The 22,425-nt window shown below is 35.1% G+C and overlaps 3 protein-coding genes and 2 long non-coding RNA genes across 5 annotated transcripts in view; 1 reads left to right on the top strand and 4 right to left on the bottom strand.

The window, feature by feature from the left end:
• The window catches only part of LOC141529551 (uncharacterized), a 104,442-nt gene that overhangs the window by 11,538 nt on the left and 70,479 nt on the right, over positions 1–22,425 (bottom strand). The window lies entirely within an intron of this gene.
• Positions 93–1,269, bottom strand: Der-1 (derlin 1). Its single transcript, XM_074246234.1, is given in 4 exon segments — positions 93–611; positions 688–900; positions 903–1,118; positions 1,194–1,269. Coding segments are annotated over 4 exon segments (750 nt in total). The 5' UTR covers positions 1,198–1,269; the 3' UTR covers positions 93–294.
• Positions 2,940–3,752, top strand: LOC141529548 (uncharacterized). Its single transcript, XR_012479612.1, has 2 exons — positions 2,940–3,348; positions 3,456–3,752. It is a non-coding gene; the product is annotated as an uncharacterized LOC141529548 (long non-coding RNA).
• Positions 5,415–22,425, bottom strand: part of LOC141529522 (zinc finger SWIM domain-containing protein 3-like) — a 45,065-nt gene continuing 28,054 nt past the window's right edge. Inside the window, exon 2 of the mRNA XM_074246099.1 lies at positions 5,415–7,064. Within this exon, the coding sequence (XP_074102200.1) occupies positions 5,548–7,064 (1,517 nt within the window). The 3' untranslated portion in view covers positions 5,415–5,547. The remainder of the gene's footprint in view (positions 7,065–22,425) is intronic.
• LOC141529321 (uncharacterized) lies at positions 16,924–18,931 on the bottom strand. The gene is made up of 2 exons (XM_074245822.1): positions 17,621–18,931; positions 16,924–17,077 (listed from the first exon to the last, which is right to left on the bottom strand). The coding sequence occupies exons 1-2, from the start codon at positions 17,902–17,904 to the stop codon at positions 16,924–16,926; spliced, it is 438 nt and encodes a 145-aa protein (XP_074101923.1). The 5' UTR covers positions 17,905–18,931.

The raw sequence follows: 22,425 nt of genomic DNA, 5'->3' as shown, positions 1-22,425 counted from the left end.
AAAATTCAATTTCGTTTATATAATTGTATTTAATAAAAAATGATGAATTATTAAATAATTAATGAGGCCATTAAAATCAAAATGAAAATCAATTAATGTTTTTCAGCTTACTTGTTTTCAATTTTCAACTGATCACAAATATAATTGATAAGATTTTTTTGAACAGTACAAGTTAATAAAAAAATTATTTTTCATGATTCAATAACGTGAAAAATAAGTGATATACAATCAAGCGATGTAGCTTAGTATTATTAACATTAAATATAATATATTATCAGATTTTAATTTAAATAGTTATTGCCCTAAAACATGACCCCGACCCCAATTGTGACCACCAAAGATATGCCTATTTAATTGTGGTTGAGCTCGATTATTTACATTATTATCAGAAAACCCTCCTACGTTAACTCTTTGTACTGGGAAGTATTTTTCTAAAATTTTTGGTGTATTTAACAATTCCGGACCATCATACTCGTGTGGATATTTAAACTTGAGGAAAAAGTAAAGATTGCCCACTAAAATTCCTATAAGCTCCAATACTCCATTACCGGATAGAATCAAATTAAATCCGCATAAAACCCAAGGTAAGTACATTGCTTTAAATCTTGAACCTGAAAGTGAAATTTTTCATATATTACAAAATAAATGAAATTAATCAATTTTACTCAAAGAAATATAAATACTTACCAAACCAAAAATTGACGATAACATTCTGATTAAGTTGACACCAAACATATAAAACGCTGATTACCATAGGATCCATTAACAAAGGAAGATTTACAATTAAACCAATCACAACGCAACACATCCAATTGAAGATGAGCATAAAAAAATAGTCAGCCGGCCTTCCAATAAATTCCTCTTGTTCAAGTTTTACTGAATATCGGTAGAGGAAAAACAGTTAATCATAAAATGAAATCCTGTACCTTGATGTAATGGATAATAAAACAAACTAGTAACTACTCTCCAAATTTCAAAATTATGGATCAGATTATCATAGCGTAATGTCAACATTTGCGATGATACAAGTCCAAACCGTTCAATTAATGATAAGCCAATAGTCAGCATTAACCAATATCTCGTGAATATTGGTAATGAATTCACCCAGTTTCGAAAATCTGACATTTTGATAATTCATTCAAATTATTATTATTAAAAACTTAAATGATAATGTTGAAAGTGTAATTAAATACCCATCTTAATGAAATAATTAAGCGTTATCTCTACACTGACTATATATATGCTTTCTAGTTCTTTTCTACAAGAAAATGAGATGCACATGTTATACGTGACTACGTGTATGTATGTGTCATGCAGGGTTATTGGTGTGATGCCAAGCATTACTCTGCAGGTGACACCACCTGCTAGTTTAGCGCGAATTTAAATGCTCAAATGATATATATTCAAATTCAATCTCAATTCGAAAATTAAATATATAAACCTCTGTTTAAAAACATAAATAAATCTTAAGCTGTTTACTTAGTCCTCGTCTGTGAGGCAGAAAATTCGTTATAATTTGTTGCTCACAAAAAAAAAAGGGAAAGTAAAATTTAGAGTAAATGCAAAGGAGTATTGTCGTTTGGTCCTGGAAGCCATAAAAGAGTTTCGAGAAATCCCGGAGCCATGTGTTGGCCATATGACATTTGGGACTCTTGAGGAAAGTCATAAAAGACTTGCGTGGAAATCTCAAAAATCCCTTTGTCCTTAAGTGATTAAATATTTTAATAAACATGTAACATTAAATAGACAAGTTAGAGAAAAATATCTTATTGTTAATATTAGATTTTAAAGAAATACTTGGCTAAGCTAAATAATAATAATTCAGCTTAAGGATATTTGACTAGATGTTTGATAATTTGTAATTAAATTATAAATGGAATAACACGCGCAAACTAACTATAACTTTATCAAATTATTTTAATCAAATAACTAAGTTACCCTATTCTTAGTAATAATATATAATAATTATTTATTGATAATTGTTCAATAATAAGTAAATAGCATCTTATGTAACCTTTAAGGAATTAATTTCAATGGTTTAGTTATAATTTTAGAAGTGACGTAAAAATGACTGTCATACTATTATCATCTGTACCTCGAGAAGACTTCGATCATATGTATTTCAATGAGCTTGATTGCCAGTGACTTAGATCCCGATTACCTAGATTCTGATAACCCAGAATCCGATTACCCAAAGTATCAATGATATTGAATTCCTCTGAGGTGGAGTTCCGATTACCTAGAATCCCGATTACATGGAATTTTATTGCCTCGAAATTTTATTAGATATAATTCCGATTAAACTGAAATCCGATTGCCTATAATTCTGATAACTTATAATCCCTATAGCATATATTTCTTTTACCGTGATAAAAAAAATTTTTTTTGATAGATGGCGCGAAATGCAACACAACTTGCATTTTATTTTAAAATTTAAGATTGTTTTCATAAAGCGACAATATAAGCAGATATATGTGGCTCACTGAATTTGGCCCCACTTTTTCGATTTTCGGATTTTTTTTATTTTTAATTGTTTGTTCGTCGTTTGTTCGTTAATGTTCGAGTGTAAAAATTGTTTGTTCGTCTTTTATTTATTTATAAATAATTAAACAAATGGTCACCCTTAAGGGACGGGGACACTTTGCCAAAAAAAATGTAGCCAACGTGAGATTTAAGTTGGTACCACAAGAAACTAAAGGAAAAATGTAAAGGGACTCACACACATGTCAATAGATTAAAGTGTTGTTCCCTCTTTGCGACTAAGAACATTTTAATAGTTTGAATTCATTGTGAATTCAACCAATATATTCAGATAAAACAGATTTGTTTAAATAGTGCAACATGAATACAATAGATGGCGGTTATATGTGCATTATTGAAAAATACATTAATATTCTGGCTAGTCTCCGCATCCTGATGATAGTCGTAAATAGAAAAAATAAGCAAGCATCCGAACGTGGCGTGTACTCCATAACATGAGCTGATAAAAATGAGTTATTAATGACAATTTTTCCAAGTGTAATATTATATAATTATTTCATAATTATCGAAGGTTAAAAATTTTATTAAATGTAATCCTTTAATAATAAATAATTACTTATTGAATTAATCACTTAATAATAATTGGTGCAAATAATATAATGTTACTAAAAATGTGAATAGTGTGATTTATAACATTTAATTTTACAAAGATATTTGCAACATCTTCTTTTTTTATTTTTTTTATTTGCTTATGCAAAAAATATGTAATATATTGTTCAGTGTGTTAAATAATTTCATAATTATGAAAAATTCTGGAAATTTTATTATTTACCAATTACAAATTCATTATTTTAAGAATATTAGAAAGTGAGTACTAATTAAAAGATCTGTTTGTAATTATAGAGGTTATACTTTCGCTAATAAGATTTATATTCTTTTTTTTTTTTTTTTCCATGGCATGATCGTCGCGACAGTGAATTTTTGGAGCATTCAAAGTGGTGTCAGCAATTTTTATTTCTCTCCATTTAAAAATGTTTCTTTATTCAATTTTCTTGACATTGTTAAAATTTATTTTTCTGATAAATTAATGTATTAATTATTATGAATCTATTTTGTTATGTCGTGTACAAATATAAAAATTTGCTCTTTTTCTTTTACTTATCATGAAACTTTTTTAAATAATGTATTAATATTATTTTTCGATTATGTTGACTTTGATTGATTTCGTGTATTTTGATTGAATCATAAATAAAATAATTCGATTCTTCTAATTAATTTGTTAAGGCTTTTAATAACTCAACCTTCCTAAATTTAATAATAGTAAGATTGTGCAAAATATTTTATTATATAAAATTAAAAAGAAAATAGTGTAAAAGTTCTGAATTATTTAAATTCGAAATAAAAATTGATAAATAATCCATATTTTTTGCATGTAAAATGGGTGATTGCTTCTATCATTTTAAGGTTTGCAATAGTTTTTGACGTTAAGGCTACTAATTTCTCACGTGAAAACTTGATGGCGTCACTTGATCAAGCTAGATTTTTGTAAAAAATAGTCCGTAAGAAATTACTTAATTATAATTTTTTTGTTTTTTTTTTTTTTTAAATAAATTACACAATTTATTTTTTTCTTAAAAAATAAATGAACGTTATGAGGCGGGAACTTTTGAATTTTCCAAACTTTTTTCATAATTATTGGAGTCCTAAATTAATTATTTAATCTATCAACCGACAGTAAAGACTGTACAAGGCAATGTTTTAGCAATTTCTTTTTTTTTTTAATTGCGACTAGATATTAGAAAAATAATAATATATTTATTTTTTTATTAGTAACATCGTAATAATTATATTTCACAAATAACCTAAAAAAGAGACTTCTCTTGTTGTTAAAGCCATGCCGGTAGTCATTTTCTAATGTATTCAATAAATATATTTGGCGGGACAGTTTAAAATTAAAATTAAAAATTTTTATTATTACAAAAAATTTTATAATATTTGTTATCGGTGCTGCTATTGGCACCCTCCACGGAAATTTCCGTGGCTCTAAGAGTCACGGAAATTCGCATAGAAACGGATCAGAATGTAGCTTTTTCCGTATCTCTAAGTCTTACCGCGTCATCCAAAATCGCCACCCTCCACGGATTTTTCCGTGGCCGTCATTTTAACCTTATACACCCGGAAATTTTTAAAGGAACGGATCAGAATGCAGCTTTTTCCGTATCTCTAAATCTTACCACGTGATTCAAAATCACCACCCTCCACGGAAAAAACCGTGGTCTAATTTTAATCTTAGAAACACGAAAATTTTTAAAGAAACGGGCTTGAATGTATCACAAGTTACGGATTTCCGTAGTTGGAAGAAATAAATATCAGTAGATTTAAACAACAGAAATTTTTTATGTAAACACCAGCTACGGATTTCTGTAACTGTAAGAAATAGATATCCGTAACTATAAGCTACAGAAATTCCAGAATGCAATTACAAGCCAGGTATTTCCGTAGCTAGAAGGAATAGATGTCTGCAACTTTAAACGACAGATTTTCTTAACTGTAATTAAAGAAGCATTGGCCTGTATGTAACTATCGTGCTTGGCCAATGCTTCTCCAATTCTCGGCTACTATGGTCGGCCAATGCTTGTTTACTTTGCGTGACCGATGCTCTATTAAATATATAATATAAAAAAAATGAATAAATATTTGCGTAAGAGCTTCGGTTAAAAGTTTGACTTATTTATTTTCTAATGGAGAGTGGAAAACATTGGAAGTGCTTTCATCATGTCTTTAATTGTTTATAAGTTATCTTACTTTTATCACAATGATAAAAAACTAAGAGAACACAAATTTAAAGACACGAAAATTTTTAAAACTATATAAAAAATAGAAAAAAAAAGTATTTCCCAACAAATCACAGATGGCTACTTTTTTTTTTTATTTTTTAGTTTAAATAAAAAATATAATACGGAAATTCAACAGCTTATAAAATTTTTTTTTTCAAATCATAAAATAGCAATACAAATAGGCGTAAAGAGTTTTCTTAAAAATAATTTACTAATTTAGACATGACAATTATTTTCGTTTACAAAAATATCCCGAAGTTGTCTTCATTGCCTCTTTTGAACGACCTTTTAATTTAATAGGCGTCGGTAACGTTGCATTTGTCCACTCTTCAATACTTTTATCAGCAATTTCAGAATCGATTTCTAATTCGTGTGTATTGTTTTTATCTTCTTCAATAACTAATTTCACAGAAGATCCTTGATTCCATGCTGATTTTAAAGTTTTTAAAATTTCACATTGAGCAGTGAAATCGGAGTTGCTCGATTGTGCGATAATATTAGCGATTTCATTACAATACTTTTGAGCAATAAGTTCTTTTTCATAACTAGAATATTCTAAAAAAGAAGAAGAAGAAGAAGAAGAAAATACTTGGTTTGGCGGTTCATGCATAGTCGTATTATGTTGTATATCAATGAAACAAGTCGAACTCAAATCAATATTTTGGATATTTTCACGTTTTAGCCATCGTTTTTCACACAAGTCAGAGCAAAAGAGACTTAAGCTAAAATTCTTTCGTACTGCTAATATATGAACGCAGGGTAATTTCCAACTACGTCGGAAGTAACATGAACAATCAACAGCGGAACAGGTGTGTGGATGACCATTGACTGTCATTTTACAAGTTTGATTACTAAAACTTTCAATGATGCAAATATCAGCATGCTTTTCAATTTCTTCTTTAAATTTATTGAATGCTGTTTTTGTTAAGACGTCTGCATAATCGTTAACAAATTTGCCTAAATTATGGTTGATGTTTAATTTTTTGAGGCCATCTATTGCACCTATTAAACTCATCTCCTGTTTCGATGATTGTATTAATTCAATAAAATTTACTCCAAATTCACATAGAGTAGAGTACTTATTGCACAAACTTTTCACTTGCTTATTGATACTTTCCACCAAATTATTTGTTGTGCTTCCATAATTTACTTCAGCCATACCAAACAAAGTCCACTCCTCACGATTTCTGTGCCAATTAACATTGAAATAATCAACGACACATTTCGGTGTAACGGTAATTAATTTTTTATATAAAATACTGTATCGGCTTTCTTGCTTGGCATATGCTAATTGGCGTAATAATTGGAAAGAAATGGATCTTTCATCAGGAGTTAATTTCATAGCTTTCAATATTCTATCGAAAGTTTTTAACGTATGAAATAAGCATAATAAAAATTTAACGTACGGAAAAACTCTTGCAAAAGCATTTCTTTCCGTTAAATCTTTATCAGTCATTATACATGTTGTTTTTTTACAAGATTCTTCATTCGTTTCACGAAATTTTTTTGCAATCCACTCTAAGTTATCAGCTGATTCAGATGCAGTTACAGAGGCTCCGCCGATTTCTCCTCTTCCATTTTGTACTACGATTAAATAAAGAGTAAATCCCAAGTTAAACAACTTGTACGTACCGTCAATAAATAAGATTTCAGGCCAATTAGCTACAGATTTCTGCATGACAGTATTCGTGAAATAGAGTGCTTGGAATTTATTGTTTGAGTCCACTTTTATCTTTGTAATGAAACCTAAAACACGAAATTACTTTTATAAATAATTATCAAATTTGGAGACATGGCAGTATCTTCCGCCAAGTTGTACACGTTACTTGCAACTAATGATACACAAAAAAAACTGCAGGTGCTATAGGACTAAGTCTTGTAGATGTTACATTCCAATTTCGTGCAGGACCTACAGGGCTGCTCTTGTAGCAACTACAGAGCTGGGACATTTGATTTTATTAGATTTCATAAGTGCAATGGAGAGCAGTTGTAATATTTAGAGCTATAGATCAGCACTTAGAAATCTTTGTGAACGAATTTCAATTTTAATTGAAAAATTGAACAAATTATTTTTAAAAAAACTCTTTACGTCTACCATAATACAGTTAATGATTACATCTTTATCTGTGACTGTATTTTTACTGTTGTTTTTTTTATCTCTTGAACCTAAGAAAAGAGTAGTTACGGATATACGTGACCAGTAGATCCACAGATATCCGTGTCCAAAAGATTCACGGATATTTGTAAGCTTGAAATTCATTTAAAAATGAATCAACAACAATCAAATATATCCAATTATAAAAACTTTCAAGGAAAATGTAAATATATACACGGAAAAAATGGAAACTGTAGCTGTTACAGGATTAGCTCTGTAACTGCTACAAGAAATTGGAATGTAGTATTCACAGAACTTCATCCTGTAGCAGCTACAGTTTCCATTTTTCCGTGTATATATTTACATTTTCTTTGGAAGTTTTTTTACTTGGATACATTTGATTGTTGTTGATTCATTTTTAAATGAATTTCAAGCTTACAAATATCCGTGAATCTTTTGGACACGGATATCTGTGGATCTACTGGTCACGTATAACCGTAACTACTCTTTTCTTAAGTTCAAGAGATAAAAAAAACAACAGTAAAAATACAGTCACAGATAAAGATGTAATCATTAACTGTATTATAGTAGGCGTAAAGAGTTTTTTTAAAAATAATTTATTCAATTTTTCAATTAAAATTAAATTCGGTGACAAAGATTTCCAAGTGCTAATTCATGGATCTATGAATTACAAATACTCTTGATTGCTCTAATAAAATCAAATTTCCCAGCCTTCTAGCTGCTAAAGGAGCAATTTCCATGCTACATGGTAATGATTACTATACGTTTACAGCATACAATTAATTTGTTTATTGAAACGGCAGAACTACAACTACTACTACTACTACTACTACTACTACTATTATTATTATTATTATTATTATTATTATTATTATTATTATTATTATTATTATTATTATTATTATTATTATTATTATTATTATTATGTTATTAAATGCTCAGGGGGGTTATCCCCGGAGTCCGATTCTCCGAGGGCCCAGCCTGAGCTCCATCCGTTACTGCTGGACCACTCCGCACAACAAGGCGGTTAGTGATCACAGCAGGCCAAAGTCATTTCCCTTAAGAGACGGAGAGAACCAAGTAAAACAGCCTTCTGCATCCTAACTGCCAAGAACTCAGCTTTTGATGAGCAAGCTGGAACTTTGGCAAGTGAGGATACAAAAGACTGTTTCATCCCTCCTAGGACGCCAACAATCAGGACGACAAGCTTGACACGGTAACCTGGGTAAAGTTTGCCAATTTCAAACAGGAGATCCTGATATATTTGTCTTTTGTGCTCTTCTTTGGCTGAGATGTTGTATTCAGCCGGGGCCGAGAACTCAATGACATAAATGTCACGAGTGGCCTTGTCGAAGAGCACAATATCAGGTTTGTTGTGATCTATCCGCTGGGTTGTTGCAAATGGCATGTTCCAATAAATTTTGCAACTGTCATTCTCAACAACCTGGGGAATATCTCCTGGCAAATAAGGCAGCACTGGTGTCACGTCAATACCGTAGCAATGACGAAGATAGTAGTACAGTACTCTCAGGGCAGCATTGTGACGCTGGATATATGCACCTCTCGCCAGCACTGGACATGCCGACAAAAGGTGCATAAGCGTCTCCGGATGTTGTCTACACCTCCTACAGGACGTGTCCGGAAGCTGCACCTTGCTACGGTACTCAAGAGTGTTAATGACACCATCTTGGCAGGCAAATATGAACCCTTCAGTCTCGGACATCAGGCCCGCTGACTTTAAGAAGGAAAACGTCAGCTGGATGGACAAGCCATGATCACGCACGTGTTTAAAGAACACGCTGTTCATGGACTTGTCCATCAGTTCGCCAAGGAGTAGTTTTTCCTCGGCGTTCCTGATGACGCTCTTAAATTCCTCCTTTCGGAGTTCCATAAGAGCGTTTATTTCTCCAAGACCAAGGGTTCTTGCCGCATATATTGCTGCCTTATACAAGAATGACCCCTTATGCGCATTTTCATGTTTATGTACAATTTGCATAAGAAAGTCATCCTCGTCTGCAGTGAAATTGACAACTTTGTGAGTTAAACCCAGGACCAAACGGTCGTGAAGCCGCTCCAAACTCTGCAAACCTCTCCCACCGATGGACCGGGAGAGGTATAATCTGGCGACTGATGAATTGGGGTGCATGCTCCGATTCATATTAATGATCTTACGGGTTTTGATGTCGAGATCTCGTAAATCCTTTCGGGTCCATTTCAGGACACCGAAAGAGTATAGTAAGACTGGGACAGCGAGCATGTTAGTAGCTGAGACTTTGTTTTTGCCGGAAAGTTCGGAGGACCAAATTTTCCGGAGTCTCCTAACATACTCGCTCTGGAGAGTTGTTCGGACTTCAGAGACCGCATGCATGCGGTGCTCTTCCATTCCTAGATATCTATACAACTCCCCGGCGTCTAATTGGCTTAAGACGCTCCCATCCACTAATTCGACATCATCACCAGTATCAGAGCACTTACCCTCGCCAGATGTACGACCGCACACTTGTCCAACCCAAAAGACATTCCGACATCTCGTGTGTACTCTGCTACGATGTTGAGGGCCGCTTGTAGATGATCTTTATCAGCGCTATACAACTTCAGATCATCCATGTAAAGCAGATGGGTAATCGAATAGTTTCGATCACCCGGAGGCCCCACAGAGTACCCATGAGTTTTACGGAGAACAACAGATATAGGCAGCAGTGAAATGCAAAACAGCAGAGGGCTCAAGGAATCGCCTTGGAAGACCCCTCGTTTGTACTCTACAACTCCGGTTACGTGCAATGCGTTTCCACTTCCAATGTGAAATCGCGTTCGCCAGAGCTGCATTGTACGCCGAATACATTCCACTATTTCGGGATTGACTCCCAGGCATTTGAGTAGATATAAAATCAACTCATGTGGAGTTGAGTCAAATGCCTTGCGATAGTCAATCCAAGCCATTGACAGGTTGCGTTGATAGTAGATCGCATCTTGTAAGACGCATCGATCCACTATCAGGTTCTCCTTGCAACCTGACAGGCCTCTTTAGTGCCACGTTGTTCATATATCTGTTTGCCATACAGGCTCTATCTGCTGCAAGATACGGTTATTTAAAATTTTTGTAAAAATTTTATAAACCGCATTCAAGCAGGTGATAGGCCTGAAATTCTTAGGGTCAGACAAGTCACCTTTTTAGGTATCAGTACGGTTCGCCCTTCTACAAGCCAGTCCGGAATCGGATCGTCAGCTCTAATGTATGATGTAAATATGCGGGCCAGATGGAGGTGGGTAGAAGTAAAGTTCTTCCACCAAAAGACATTAATGCCGTCTGGTCCCGGGGCAGCCCAATTTTTGCTGCCATTTAGAGCTGAACGAACTTCATCCACACTGACTGCAGGGCTTTCTTCATCAGCATTCTGTCGACGGTGTTCCCGACAGAATACTTTGAAGTCGTGCAGAGCTGGAGTGTTGGCGTTCACGTTTGGTTGATCTCCATACAACTCAGTCCAAAAGCTTCCACCCGCTCAGGTGTTGGATAATTCCCGGTAACATCGGTCTTTGGTGTCAGAAACCGTGAAGGGCTGGATCGAAACAACGAGTTGTCGACCAACCGCTTCAGCCTTTTCTCTAATGACTTTTTAGCAGCCACTAGAGCCCGCAATTTATTAAGACACTCTTCCTTGATGACATGAAGAGTACTCTTGTTCAGTGTGTGATGACGCCACCGAAGTTCAGCAGCAATGCGCCGAATTCGGGGCGTGTATGGTGTTTGAGTTGTGTCGTACTCAATCACACACTGAATGCGGGAGACCTGTTTCCGGGACATGTCAATTTTCAAGCCAAGTTGTGAGATGCGCTGTTTCAACCTTGCCTCGATCGAGAGACATCGTCTCTCTCTCGGAAAAGCCGAAACTGCTGCACCATACACAACCTGGCTCACAGTGAGCAGGGTGGAATCCTCCAGGATGTTTGCACGGAGATCTTCGTTTACCGCGTCAAGCTGTTGTTGGGAGTAAGTTATCTTTTTAGATATACTTACTTGCCGTCCTACAAAGGGATTGTTGTTGTCCAAGGAGGAACGGCGTCGCTCTTGGTGTAGTTGCGCCGGAAAGGAAAGTCTATTAGACTGCCTTCTGTCCGGCACAAGCGATCTTCTATTTCGCCGAAGATGAGCGGCATAATTACGCAGGTGTTTGGGCGTAAAATGCGCTAGCTCCGGATGCATATCACTCCAAAGAGTGTGCATCCGGGCCATATAGCCGCTCACCCCCGGCTCGCTACGTTGGTAGCACACCAAGAGATCGACTCTCAGTTCCTCCGTCCACTTAAAGTAAGTCCTTAAGGCGCCAGGGTCGTCATCATTCATCGGGTCCGGCGTGCTCCTCCCACCTGATGAATGGTCCTCATTATTATTATTATTATTATTATTATTATTATTATTATTATTATTATTATTATTATTATTATTATTATTATTATTATTATTATTATTATTATTATTATTATTATTATTATTTTGTTATTAAATGCTCAGGGGGGTTATCCCCGGAGTCCGATTCTCCGAGGGCCCAGCCTGAGCTCCATCCGTTACTGCTGGACCACTCCGCACAACAAGGCGGTTAGTGATCACAGCAGGCCAAAGTCATTTCCCTTAAGAGACGGAGAGAACCAAGTAAAACAGCCTTCTGCATCCTAACTGCCAAGAACTCAGCTTTTGATGAGCAAGCTGGAACTTTGGCAAGTGAGGATACAAAAGACTGTTTCATCCCTCCTAGGACGCCAACAATCAGGACGACAAGCTTGACACGGTAACCTGGGTAAAGTTTGCCAATTTCAAACAGGAGATCCTGATATATTTGTCTTTTGTGCTCTTCTTTGGCTGAGATGTTGTATTCAGCCGGGGCCGAGAACTCAATGACATAAATGTCACGAGTGGCCTTGTCGAAGAGCACAATATCAGGTTTGTTGTGATCTATCCGCCGGGTTGTTGCAAATGGCATGTTCCAATAAATTTTGCAACTGTCATTCTCAACAACCTGGGGAATATCTCCTGGCAAATAAGGCAGCACTGGTGTCACGTCAATACCGTAGCAATGACGAAGATAGTAGTACAGTACTCTCAGGGCAGCATTGTGACGCTGGATATATGCACCTCTCGCCAGCACTGGACATGCCGACAAAAGGTGCATAAGCGTCTCCGGATGTTGTCTACACCTCCTACAGGACGTGTCCGGAAGCTGCACCTGGAGCACCTTGCTACGGTACTCAAGAGTGTTAATGACACCATCTTGGCAGGCAAATATGAACCCTTCAGTCTCGGACATCAGGCCCGCTGACTTTAAGAAGGAAAACGTCAGCTGGATGGACAAGCCATGATCACGCACGTGTTTAAAGAACACGCTGTGCATGGACTTGTCCATCAGTTCGCCAAGGAGTAGTTTTTCCTCGGCGTTCTGATGACGCTCTTAAATTCCTCCTTTCGGAGTTCCATAAGAGCGTTTATTTCTCCAAGACCAAGGGTTCTTGCCGCATATATTGCTGCCTTATACAAGAATGACCCCTTATGCGCATTTTCATGTTTATGTACAATTTGCATAAGAAAGTCATCCTCGTCTGCAGTGAAATTGACAACTTCGTGAGTTAAACCCAGGACCAAACGGTCGTGAAGCCGCTCCAAACTCTGCAAACCTCTCCCACCGATGGACCGGGAGAGGTATAATCTGGCGACTGATGAATTGGGGTGCATGCTCCGATTCATATTAATGATCTTACGGGTTTTGATGTCGAGATCTCGTAAATCCTTTCGGGTCCATTTCAGGACACCGAAAGAGTATAGTAAGACTGGGACAGCGAGCATGTTAGTAGCTGAGACTTTGTTTTTGCCGGAAAGTTCGGAGGACCAAATTTTCCGGAGTCTCCTAACATACTCGCTCTGGAGAGTTGTTCGGACTTCAGAGACCGCATGCATGCGGTGCTCTTCCATTCCTAGATATCTATACAACTCCCCGGCGTCTAATTGGCTTAAGACGCTCCCATCCACTAATTCGACATCATCACCAGTATCAGAGCACTTACCCCTCGCCAGATGTACGACCGCACACTTGTCCAACCCAAAAGACATTCCGACATCTCGTGTGTACTCTGCTACGATGTTGAGGGCCGCTTGTAGATGATCTTTATCAGCGCTATACAACTTCAGATCATCCATGTAAAGCAGATGGGTAATCGAATAGTTTCGATCACCCGGAGGCCCCACAGAGTACCCATGAGTTTTACGGAGAACAACAGATATAGGCAGCAGTGAAATGCAAAACAGCAGAGGGCTCAAGGAATCGCCTTGGAAGACCCCTCGTTTGTACTCTACAACTCCGGTTACGTGCAATGCGTTTCCACTTCCAATGTGAAATCGCGTTCGCCAGAGCTGCATTGTACGCCGAATACATTCCACTATTTCGGGATTGACTCCCAGGCATTTGAGTAGATATAAAATCAACTCATGTGGAGTTGAGTCAAATGCCTTGCGATAGTCAATCCAAGCCATTGACAGGTTGCGTTGATAGTAGATCGCATCTTGTAAGACGCATCGATCCACTATCAGGTTCTCCTTGCAACCTGACAGGCCTCTTTTAGTGCCACGTTGTTCATATATCTGTTGCCATACAGGCTCTATCTGCTGCAAGATACGGTTATTTAAAATTTTTGTAAAAATTTTATAAACCGCATTCAAGCAGGTGATAGGCCTGAAATTCTTAGGGTCAGACAAGTCACCTTTTTTAGGTATCAGTACGGTTCGCCCTTCTACAAGCCAGTCCGGAATCGGATCGTCAGCTCTAATGTATGATGTAAATATGCGGGCCAGATGGAGGTGGGTAGAAGTAAAGTTCTTCCACCAAAAGACATTAATGCCGTCTGGTCCCGGGGCAGCCCAATTTTTGCTGCCATTTAGAGCTGAACGAACTTCATCCACACTGACTGCAGGGCTCTCTTCATCAGCATTCTGTCGACGGTGTTCCCGACAGAATACTTTGAAGTCGTGCAGAGCTGGAGTGTTGGCGTTCACGTTTGGTTGATCTCCATACAACTCAGTCCAAAAGCTTCCACCCGCTCAGGTGTTGGATAATTCCCGGTAACATCGGTCTTTGGTGTCAGAAACCGTGAAGGGCTGGATCGAAACAACGAGTTGTCGACCAACCGCTTCAGCCTTTTCTCTAATGACTTTTTAGCAGCCACTAGAGCCCGCAATTTATTAAGACACTCTTCCTTGATGACATGAAGAGTACTCTTGTTCAGTGTGTGATGACGCCACCGAAGTTCAGCAGCAATGCGCCGAATTCGGGGCGTGTATGGTGTTTGAGTTGTGTCGTACTCAATCACACACTGAATGCGGGAGACCTGTTTCCGGGACATGTCAATTTTCAAGCCAAGTTGTGAGATGCGCTGTTTCAACCTTGCTTCGATCGAGAGACATTGTCTCTCTCTCGGAAAAGCCGAAACTGCTGCACCATACACAACCTGGCTCACAGTGAGCAGGGTGGAATCCTCCAGGATGTTTGCACGGAGATCTTCGTTTACCGCGTCAAGCTGTTGTTGGGAGTAAGTTATCTTTTTAGATATACTTACTTGCCGTCCTACAAAGGGATTGTTGTTGTCCAAGGAGGAACGGCGTCGCTCTTGGTGTAGTTGCGCCGGAAAGGAAAGTCTATTAGACTGCCTTCTGTCCGGCACAAGCGATCTTCTATTTCGCCGAAGATGAGCGGCATAATTACGCAGGTGTTTGGGCGTAAAATGCGCTAGCTCCGGATGCATATCATTCCAAAGAGTGTGCATCCGGGCCATATAGCCGCTCACCCCCGGCTCGCTACGTTGGTAGCACACCAAGAGATCGACTCTCAGTTCCTCCGTCCACTTAAAGTAAGTCCTTAAGGCGCCAGGGTCGTCATCATTCATCGGGTCCGGCGTGCTCCTCCCACCTGATGAATGGTCCTCATCCGAAAAGGACCGGTTGTGGGGAGCACTTCTGAGTTGGTATCTTGTGGTAACTCAGTTATTTCCATGCAGTGGGTAGTTGGCCCACTGCACGGGCTACGTCGTTCGCCTACAGACCTGATGTTATGGTCTGCGTTTCCCGCGATGCGCCGCTTGGAGGCCACGTAGCAAGCATCGCTTATTATTATTATTATTATTATTATTATTATTATTATTATTATTATTATTATTATTATTATTATTGTGTAATAATATAATAAATTTTGAGGAGTAAAAAATATGAGATACTTACCATGTCTATTTTGTAAAAGTTGATGAAATGCTTCCAAATTATTACCATTGGAGATTCTTAGAGATTGAGCAATATTAGAAATATCTTTGGATAAAACGAAAATATTATTTTCATTTCTAATTTTATTTCTTATCATCTTATTACTGCTTTTCAATTTGAGGTATTCTATAATTTTATTTTTCACTTCAAGTGGTAATCGTCGTCTCTCTGGTAAAGCGTTTACCAATTTCTAAAATAAATTTTTTTATTAGTTTCAAGTGAATAACACGTAGTCCTCATAAAATAGTCTAGTCACGACTATTGTAATTTTTCAGAGCTCTAGCGAGCAAGAACCAAGTTTATAATTATACCACCACTCCGCAGTGATCTTTCCGGACGAGAATCGATACCTCGAAAAAATCAGCTGACTAAAGCAAGGAGAGTGTCCAGAAAATGATGTATTTTTCAAGCCAAGTAGTCGTTTCAAGCGCAAGATGCTAACTAATTGTTTTTGCCAAGAAAACCCACACTGATAGAAGGATTTTTTTATAGTTAAAAATATTTGTTAATATTTAATAAATCATTTATTAGAGACCACTTTTTAGTATTAAATAAATATTTCTTAATATTTAAAATGATTTATTTGTATTTAATAAATCTGATATTCATTTATTAAATATTAATAAATCTTTTTAAATACTAAGAAATATTTGTTAAGGACTAAAAAGTGGTCTCTAATAAATGATTTATTAAATATTAACAAATATTTTTAACTATTAACAAATCCTTCTATCAGTGCAATTTAAGGAAATTTCTCCCGCCATTTCCCCAGCATCCTATTACAAGTTTCCGGTATACGCAAAGATTCTAACATCTAGTATGTCTAGACACTCAAATTATACTAAAGTAATCAAAATGTAAATTATTATAAACTGAACTTTTGCAAGGAAAGACAGTCGATCAAAATGTTATCCTGTTAAATTATAAGCCTCAAAACTAATTTAGTTTATAGATGAAAAATGCGTTATCGGTCCACAATTGTCTCGTTTTGATAGGCTCCAGACATTGAAACTTCAAATTTTAATATGTTATATGAAAAAAGTAGTGTGTAACAAGAGATGAACCACGATTTCAGACTACGGGTGACGCTAGCTTTTGCTTTCCTCAGACAATTAATACTTATCCTCGTCTGAAATCGTTCTACTTTATCCCTTACTATGCAATATATATACTATTCTCTATATTATTATTATTTAGGTATGGACCATAAGTCGCATAAAATTTACCTTACTATTTGCTGGATGATTTTTATGATTAAAATCTGTTTCATACACTTCTAACAAAAATTCGCCATCTTTTTGAATTTTATGAAGTTTTATGTACGATGGACAATCATGGTTAAAGGTGCTATAAAATATAATAAAAACGTTGTTTATTACTCGAGAAAAAATGATTTTGTCTGATCATATATATCCTAGTAGCAATATTGCTACTATATGCTAGATATATATCTTAGGTATTTTTCTTGCATAACAATAACTTGCTCAAAATTTGACTAAGATTGCTACAAGGATAATTATACATCAAGTATATCAAGTTATGTAAAATCTAATCTGATCATATCTGCTTAGTATATCATGTCTGCAGCCATATATAATTAAATGTAAACCCATATATGATTAGATATGGCTAATATAAGCCTATATATATCCAGGTCTATATATAGTTATAACTGTAGATATGATCCAATTTAGCCAATCGTTTGATTTGATTATATAGTTAGTAAGATTATCTAAATAGGTACAAAGTATTTTTTTGAAAATTTTTATTTAAGAGCATTTAATGTAAAAGTACAATAAAAATTCTACCATTTGTTTTATCGAGTGCAAGAAAAATAAGTGTAAGCCATTCTTTATTAGAAAAGTTTGTACTTATGTCGAGATTACGTACCTAGTGTTACGTTTTTTTTGCACCACATTTTGTTTTGATTTTTGTGTAGGTGCACCATATTTACATTTATAAGTAATCCGCAGATATTCTAATTTTTTGATGACATTGTCAATTTCTGATTCACTCAAACTTGCATTTTTAAAATGTGATGGATATAACTTGTCCGATCGAAGCTTTGTAAAAAGTTCACCAGTATCATCAATTACTTTTGTCATGTAAGTTTGTAAATCAGTATTAGATGCAAATGTATCTCCCACTCTTAAGGGATAATCATCCGGTTCCATAATTGCTTACAAATTATAAATCAATTCAATCGTCGATGTTTCCTCATTACAATAAATCAACACATATATACTTTAGGGTGGGTCAAAAAAATCGAATAATTTATTTTTGATTTTATACTCTGAAAAATAGGTTCGTAGACACCTAAAAAGAATTCTCTCCAAGTATAAGCTCTTAATTATAACGGGAAGGTCCTCCGCTTTGCGGGTTTCTATTTTTTTCGAATAATCAGATAAAAAAATTTATATCTCGCTTCCAACTGCTTGGAAAAATATTCCGTGGCATAGATTTTGTGAGAAATTGAATGCTTTACAAAAAAGGTCTCTTATGACTTTTTCAAAAACTCAACCGATTAAAAGATATTCATAGTTGAAGTTTGGCTATTTTAAGGAAAATATTCGTTTTTATTATGAATTTTATAAGTCGATGAAAAAAAATTATTTCGGATTGCGGAACTCATGATTTTGTAGGAAATTTACTGCTCTACAAAAATGGTCTCTTATGATTTTTTGATTAAGTGAAGCCGTTACGAGATATTCATCGTCAAACATTAACGAATATCAATATTTCCAGTTTTTGATCAATAATTCGATAAATTTTAATTTAAACTATGAGTTTCAGGAAAATTTACATAAATTTGAGTTTTGATCGATAAAGAAATGTTATAATAAGTTAGATAAAGAATTATTGGAATTATCATTGATTTTCCTTGGAGAAATGCCTCAAGAAAAGATTTCTTTCAAACGTCCTGGTGCTGTTCATCATGCTAGATGGATGGCTAAGGCCATTTATAGTTTGAAAATGTATCTATTCAGAGATGAATTCAAACTCTCTCAGAAAGAATTGCATGGTCTTCGTCATTTCTGTATTTTTATAGTCACATTGTATTTAAAAGCTTGGTTTTCATCAACTTCTGCAACAACTGCTGCTTATCATGACTTGCAGTTTATGAAAAATTTATTGGAGTACAAACATATCAATCCTTTGATTTCTTCAGCTACGTGTGAAAAAATGATTTCGCACTTATGGTATTTGAGCGATGAACTTGCCATTTTATCACTGTTTGACGATGGCGTTCCATTAGAAGTAAAAAAAGTATTGTTGAAGCTGTTAATACTCGTGAAGGTACAGATTCTAAAGCTAAAAGATTTGTAATTGCTAAAAAGATTTGAATTCATTGGCGCAGAGAACTCTGAGTGACTTTGTGTCTAAAAAGTCATTAAATCTTTTCAAAATCTTCGATCTACCGTATGACTTTCTTGATGTCGATGTTGAATTATGGCCTACTAATGAGAGTTATCTCGAAAATAAAGAATACTTTCAACAACTAAAAGTTGTCAATAATTCAGCAGAGCGAGCTGTTGCATTAGTTAGTGAATATAATCAATGCTTGACAAAAATGAAGAACAATTCCAGTACTTATTGCAAGTTGTCAAAGAACATCAAAAACATTCCTAAATTGTAATAAAAGAAATTATTTATAGTAATAGCGTACTATTATGTTAAAAATATAGACAATTATATTGCAATTGATAATTCAATAAAAAATTTATCTATAAAAAAGTTAAATACTGGTTGTTTCTCACTTGATTCAATACTTTTCATATTAAATTTGACAAAGAAATATGTCATTCACTTCAAATTAAAGTAATCATTGGCTATATGTCGAAAAAATGCTCTAATTTCTTGTTTTAATGCAATCAAACAAGCTCAAGACTGAAAACAATATTAAAAAAATTGTTTATAACATTTCTTTATCGATCGAAACTCAAATTTATGTAAATTTTCCTGAAACTCATAGTTTAAATTAAAATTTATCGAATTATTGATCAAAAACTGGAAATATTGATATTCGTTAATGTTTGACGATGAATATCTCGTAACGGCTTCACTTAATCAAAAAATCATAAGAGACCATTTTTGTAGAGCAGTAAATTTCCTACAAAATCATGAGTTCCGCAATCCGAAATAATTTTTTTCATCGACTTATAAAATTCATAATAAAAACGAATATTTTCCTTAAAATAGCCAAACTTCAACTATGAATATCTTTTAATCGGTTGAGTTTTTGAAAAAGTCATAAGAGACCTTTTTGTAAAGCATTCAATTTCTCACAAAATCTATGCCACGGAATATTTTTCCAAGCAGTTGGAAGCGAGATATAAATTTTTTTATCTGATTATTCGAAAAAAATAGAAACCCGCAAAGCGGAGGACCTTCCCGTTATAATTAAGAGCTTATACTTGGAGAGAATTCTTTTTAGGTGTCTACGAACCTATTTTTCAGAGTATAAAGTCAAACATAAATTATTCGATTTTTTTGACCCACCCTAATATACTTACATATGTATAGTATTGGGCGTATAAACAATAGATATCGTATGATCATAAATTTTCAGTAGATAATATTTTTTAAACCGACAGCAGCGCCGGAAAAAAAGATGTATTATGAGTATATAAGTTTCAGATGGTATAATTGAAGACAAAAAGCATAATCGAGTTTTTTACCGACTGAAAATATATATACTATATACAAGCAACAAAAGTAGTTCTTATTCTTGTCACTGATCATTGATACATTTTATCTCAATCATAAACATTCATAGCTTGATGACATCGGTTACCCAAAACAATCTGCTAGTGTGTGACAGTAGAACGAAACAATAGATTGTAATCGAGCTGACAACATCGATTTGGTCGATTTATCGTTTGAAAACAATTAAGTTTTTACATAATCATCAGTTACTTAAAATTTTAATTAAGTAATATTTGCTGCTCAATTAAAAATTATAAAATTTCATCTGCTTTATTGTAAAATAAAATCTCCTCTCAAATTATTATAACTGGTTTTACAAAAAAATTATCCTAATTATAATTGGATATAATTAATTAATATTAGGAAAATAAGATATGAACTATACTGTTATAATAGAAATTTGAGAAAAAGAATGACCGCAGAATTTAATAAAATTTGCAACCTCAAAAAAACGTGATGCTTACAGTAAAACACAGTCGGTAGTCTGGCGCTCCGTTTACAACGGAATTTTTGAACGGAACTTGGCGCCAGATTCTACCGAATCTGTGAAACACAGTCGGTAGTCTGGCGCTCCGTTTACAACGGAATTTTTGAACGGAACTTGGCGCCAGATTCTACCGAATCTGTGAATACGCAACATAATTTGAAAGTTATTTGAAGATAGAGTCAGAGAAGTCATTTTTTTTTAATATTTCTCAAAATTTTCAAAGCCATAAAATAGTTTGACTACCAAAGTGTTTGACCCTTTAAAGAGTTTTGGAATGAGGTTTTTTCTATAAAAAAAACAAATAGTAAAAAGTGTTGTTGTGTTTATGGATGTAATAGTAGGTTATGTAGTGATCCAGAGATTAGATTCTACCACTTTCCCAAACCAAATCATAATTTTGCAAAAATACAAAATTGTTTCAAGGAATATGAAAAAGTAGATCTTTAAATACACCGTGTGCGGACATAAAAATCCACCCTTAAAAATTAATGCCCGGTATTTTTTAAAGTAAACCTACGGAGTAAAACACCTGGACCGCGTACGGATCGTTGATCGTACTCGGCTTATAATGAAAGGTTCCAAAATTTATAGACGAATTAATTTTGTGATTTATTACATAAAAATCCTTGGGGTTTACCGTTCCAGGTAAGTCCGTGTGCGGACATAAAAATCAACCCTTAAAAATTAATGCCAGGTATTTTTTAAAGTAAACCTACGGAGTAAAACACCTGGACCGCGTACGGATCGTTGATCGTACTCGGCTTATAATGAAAGGTTCCAAAATTTTTAGACGAATTAATTATGTGATATATTACATAAAAATCCTTGGGGTTTACCTTTCCAGGTAAGTCCGTGTGCGGACATAAAAATCAACCCTTAAAAATTAATGCCCGGTATTTTTTAAATTAAACCTACGGAGTAAAACACCTGGACCGCGTACGGATCGTTGATCGTACTCGGCTTATAACGAAAGGTTCCAAAATTTATAAACGAATTAATTACATAAAAATCCTTGGGGTTTACCGTTCCAGGTAAGTCCGTGTGCGGACATAAAAATCCACCCTTAAAAATTAATGCCCGGTATTTTTTAAAGTAAACCTACGGAGTAAAACACCTGGACCGCGTACGGATCGTTGATCGTACTCGGCTTATAATGAAAGGTTCCAAAATTTTTAGACGAATTAATTATGTGATTTATTACATAAAAATCCTTGGGGTTTACCTTTCCAGGTAAGTCCGTGTGCGGACATAAAAATCAACCCTTAAAAATTAATGCCCGGTATTTTTTAAATTAAACCTACGGAGTAAAACACCTGGACCGCGTACGGATCGTTGATCGTACTCGGCTTATAACGAAAGGTTCCAAAATTTATAAACGAATTAATTACATAAAAATCCTTGGGGTTTACCGTTCCAGGTAAGTCCGTGTGCGGACATAAAAATCCACCCTTAAAAATTAATGCCCGGTATTTTTAAAGTAAACCTACGGAGTAAAACACCT

The sequence above is a fragment of the Cotesia typhae genome, unplaced genomic scaffold (assembly GCF_013202065.1).
Source record: "Cotesia typhae breed Kobodo isofemale line unplaced genomic scaffold, CoteBio_Ctyphae contig_48, whole genome shotgun sequence".
NCBI classification, from domain to species: Eukaryota; Metazoa; Arthropoda; class Insecta; order Hymenoptera; family Braconidae; genus Cotesia; species Cotesia typhae.
This window is presented reverse-complemented; position numbering and strand designations above follow the sequence as displayed.

Bases quoted from the DNA above. Each gene is read 5' to 3' on its own strand.
- LOC141529321 (XM_074245822.1), bottom strand. From the start codon at position 17,904: ATGGAACCGGATGATTATCCCTTAAGAGTGGGAGATACATTTGCATCT. The intron at 17,078-17,620 runs GTACGTAATCTC...TATATTTTATAG, and splicing joins CAAAAAAAACGTAACACTAG to CACCTTTAACCATGATTGTC.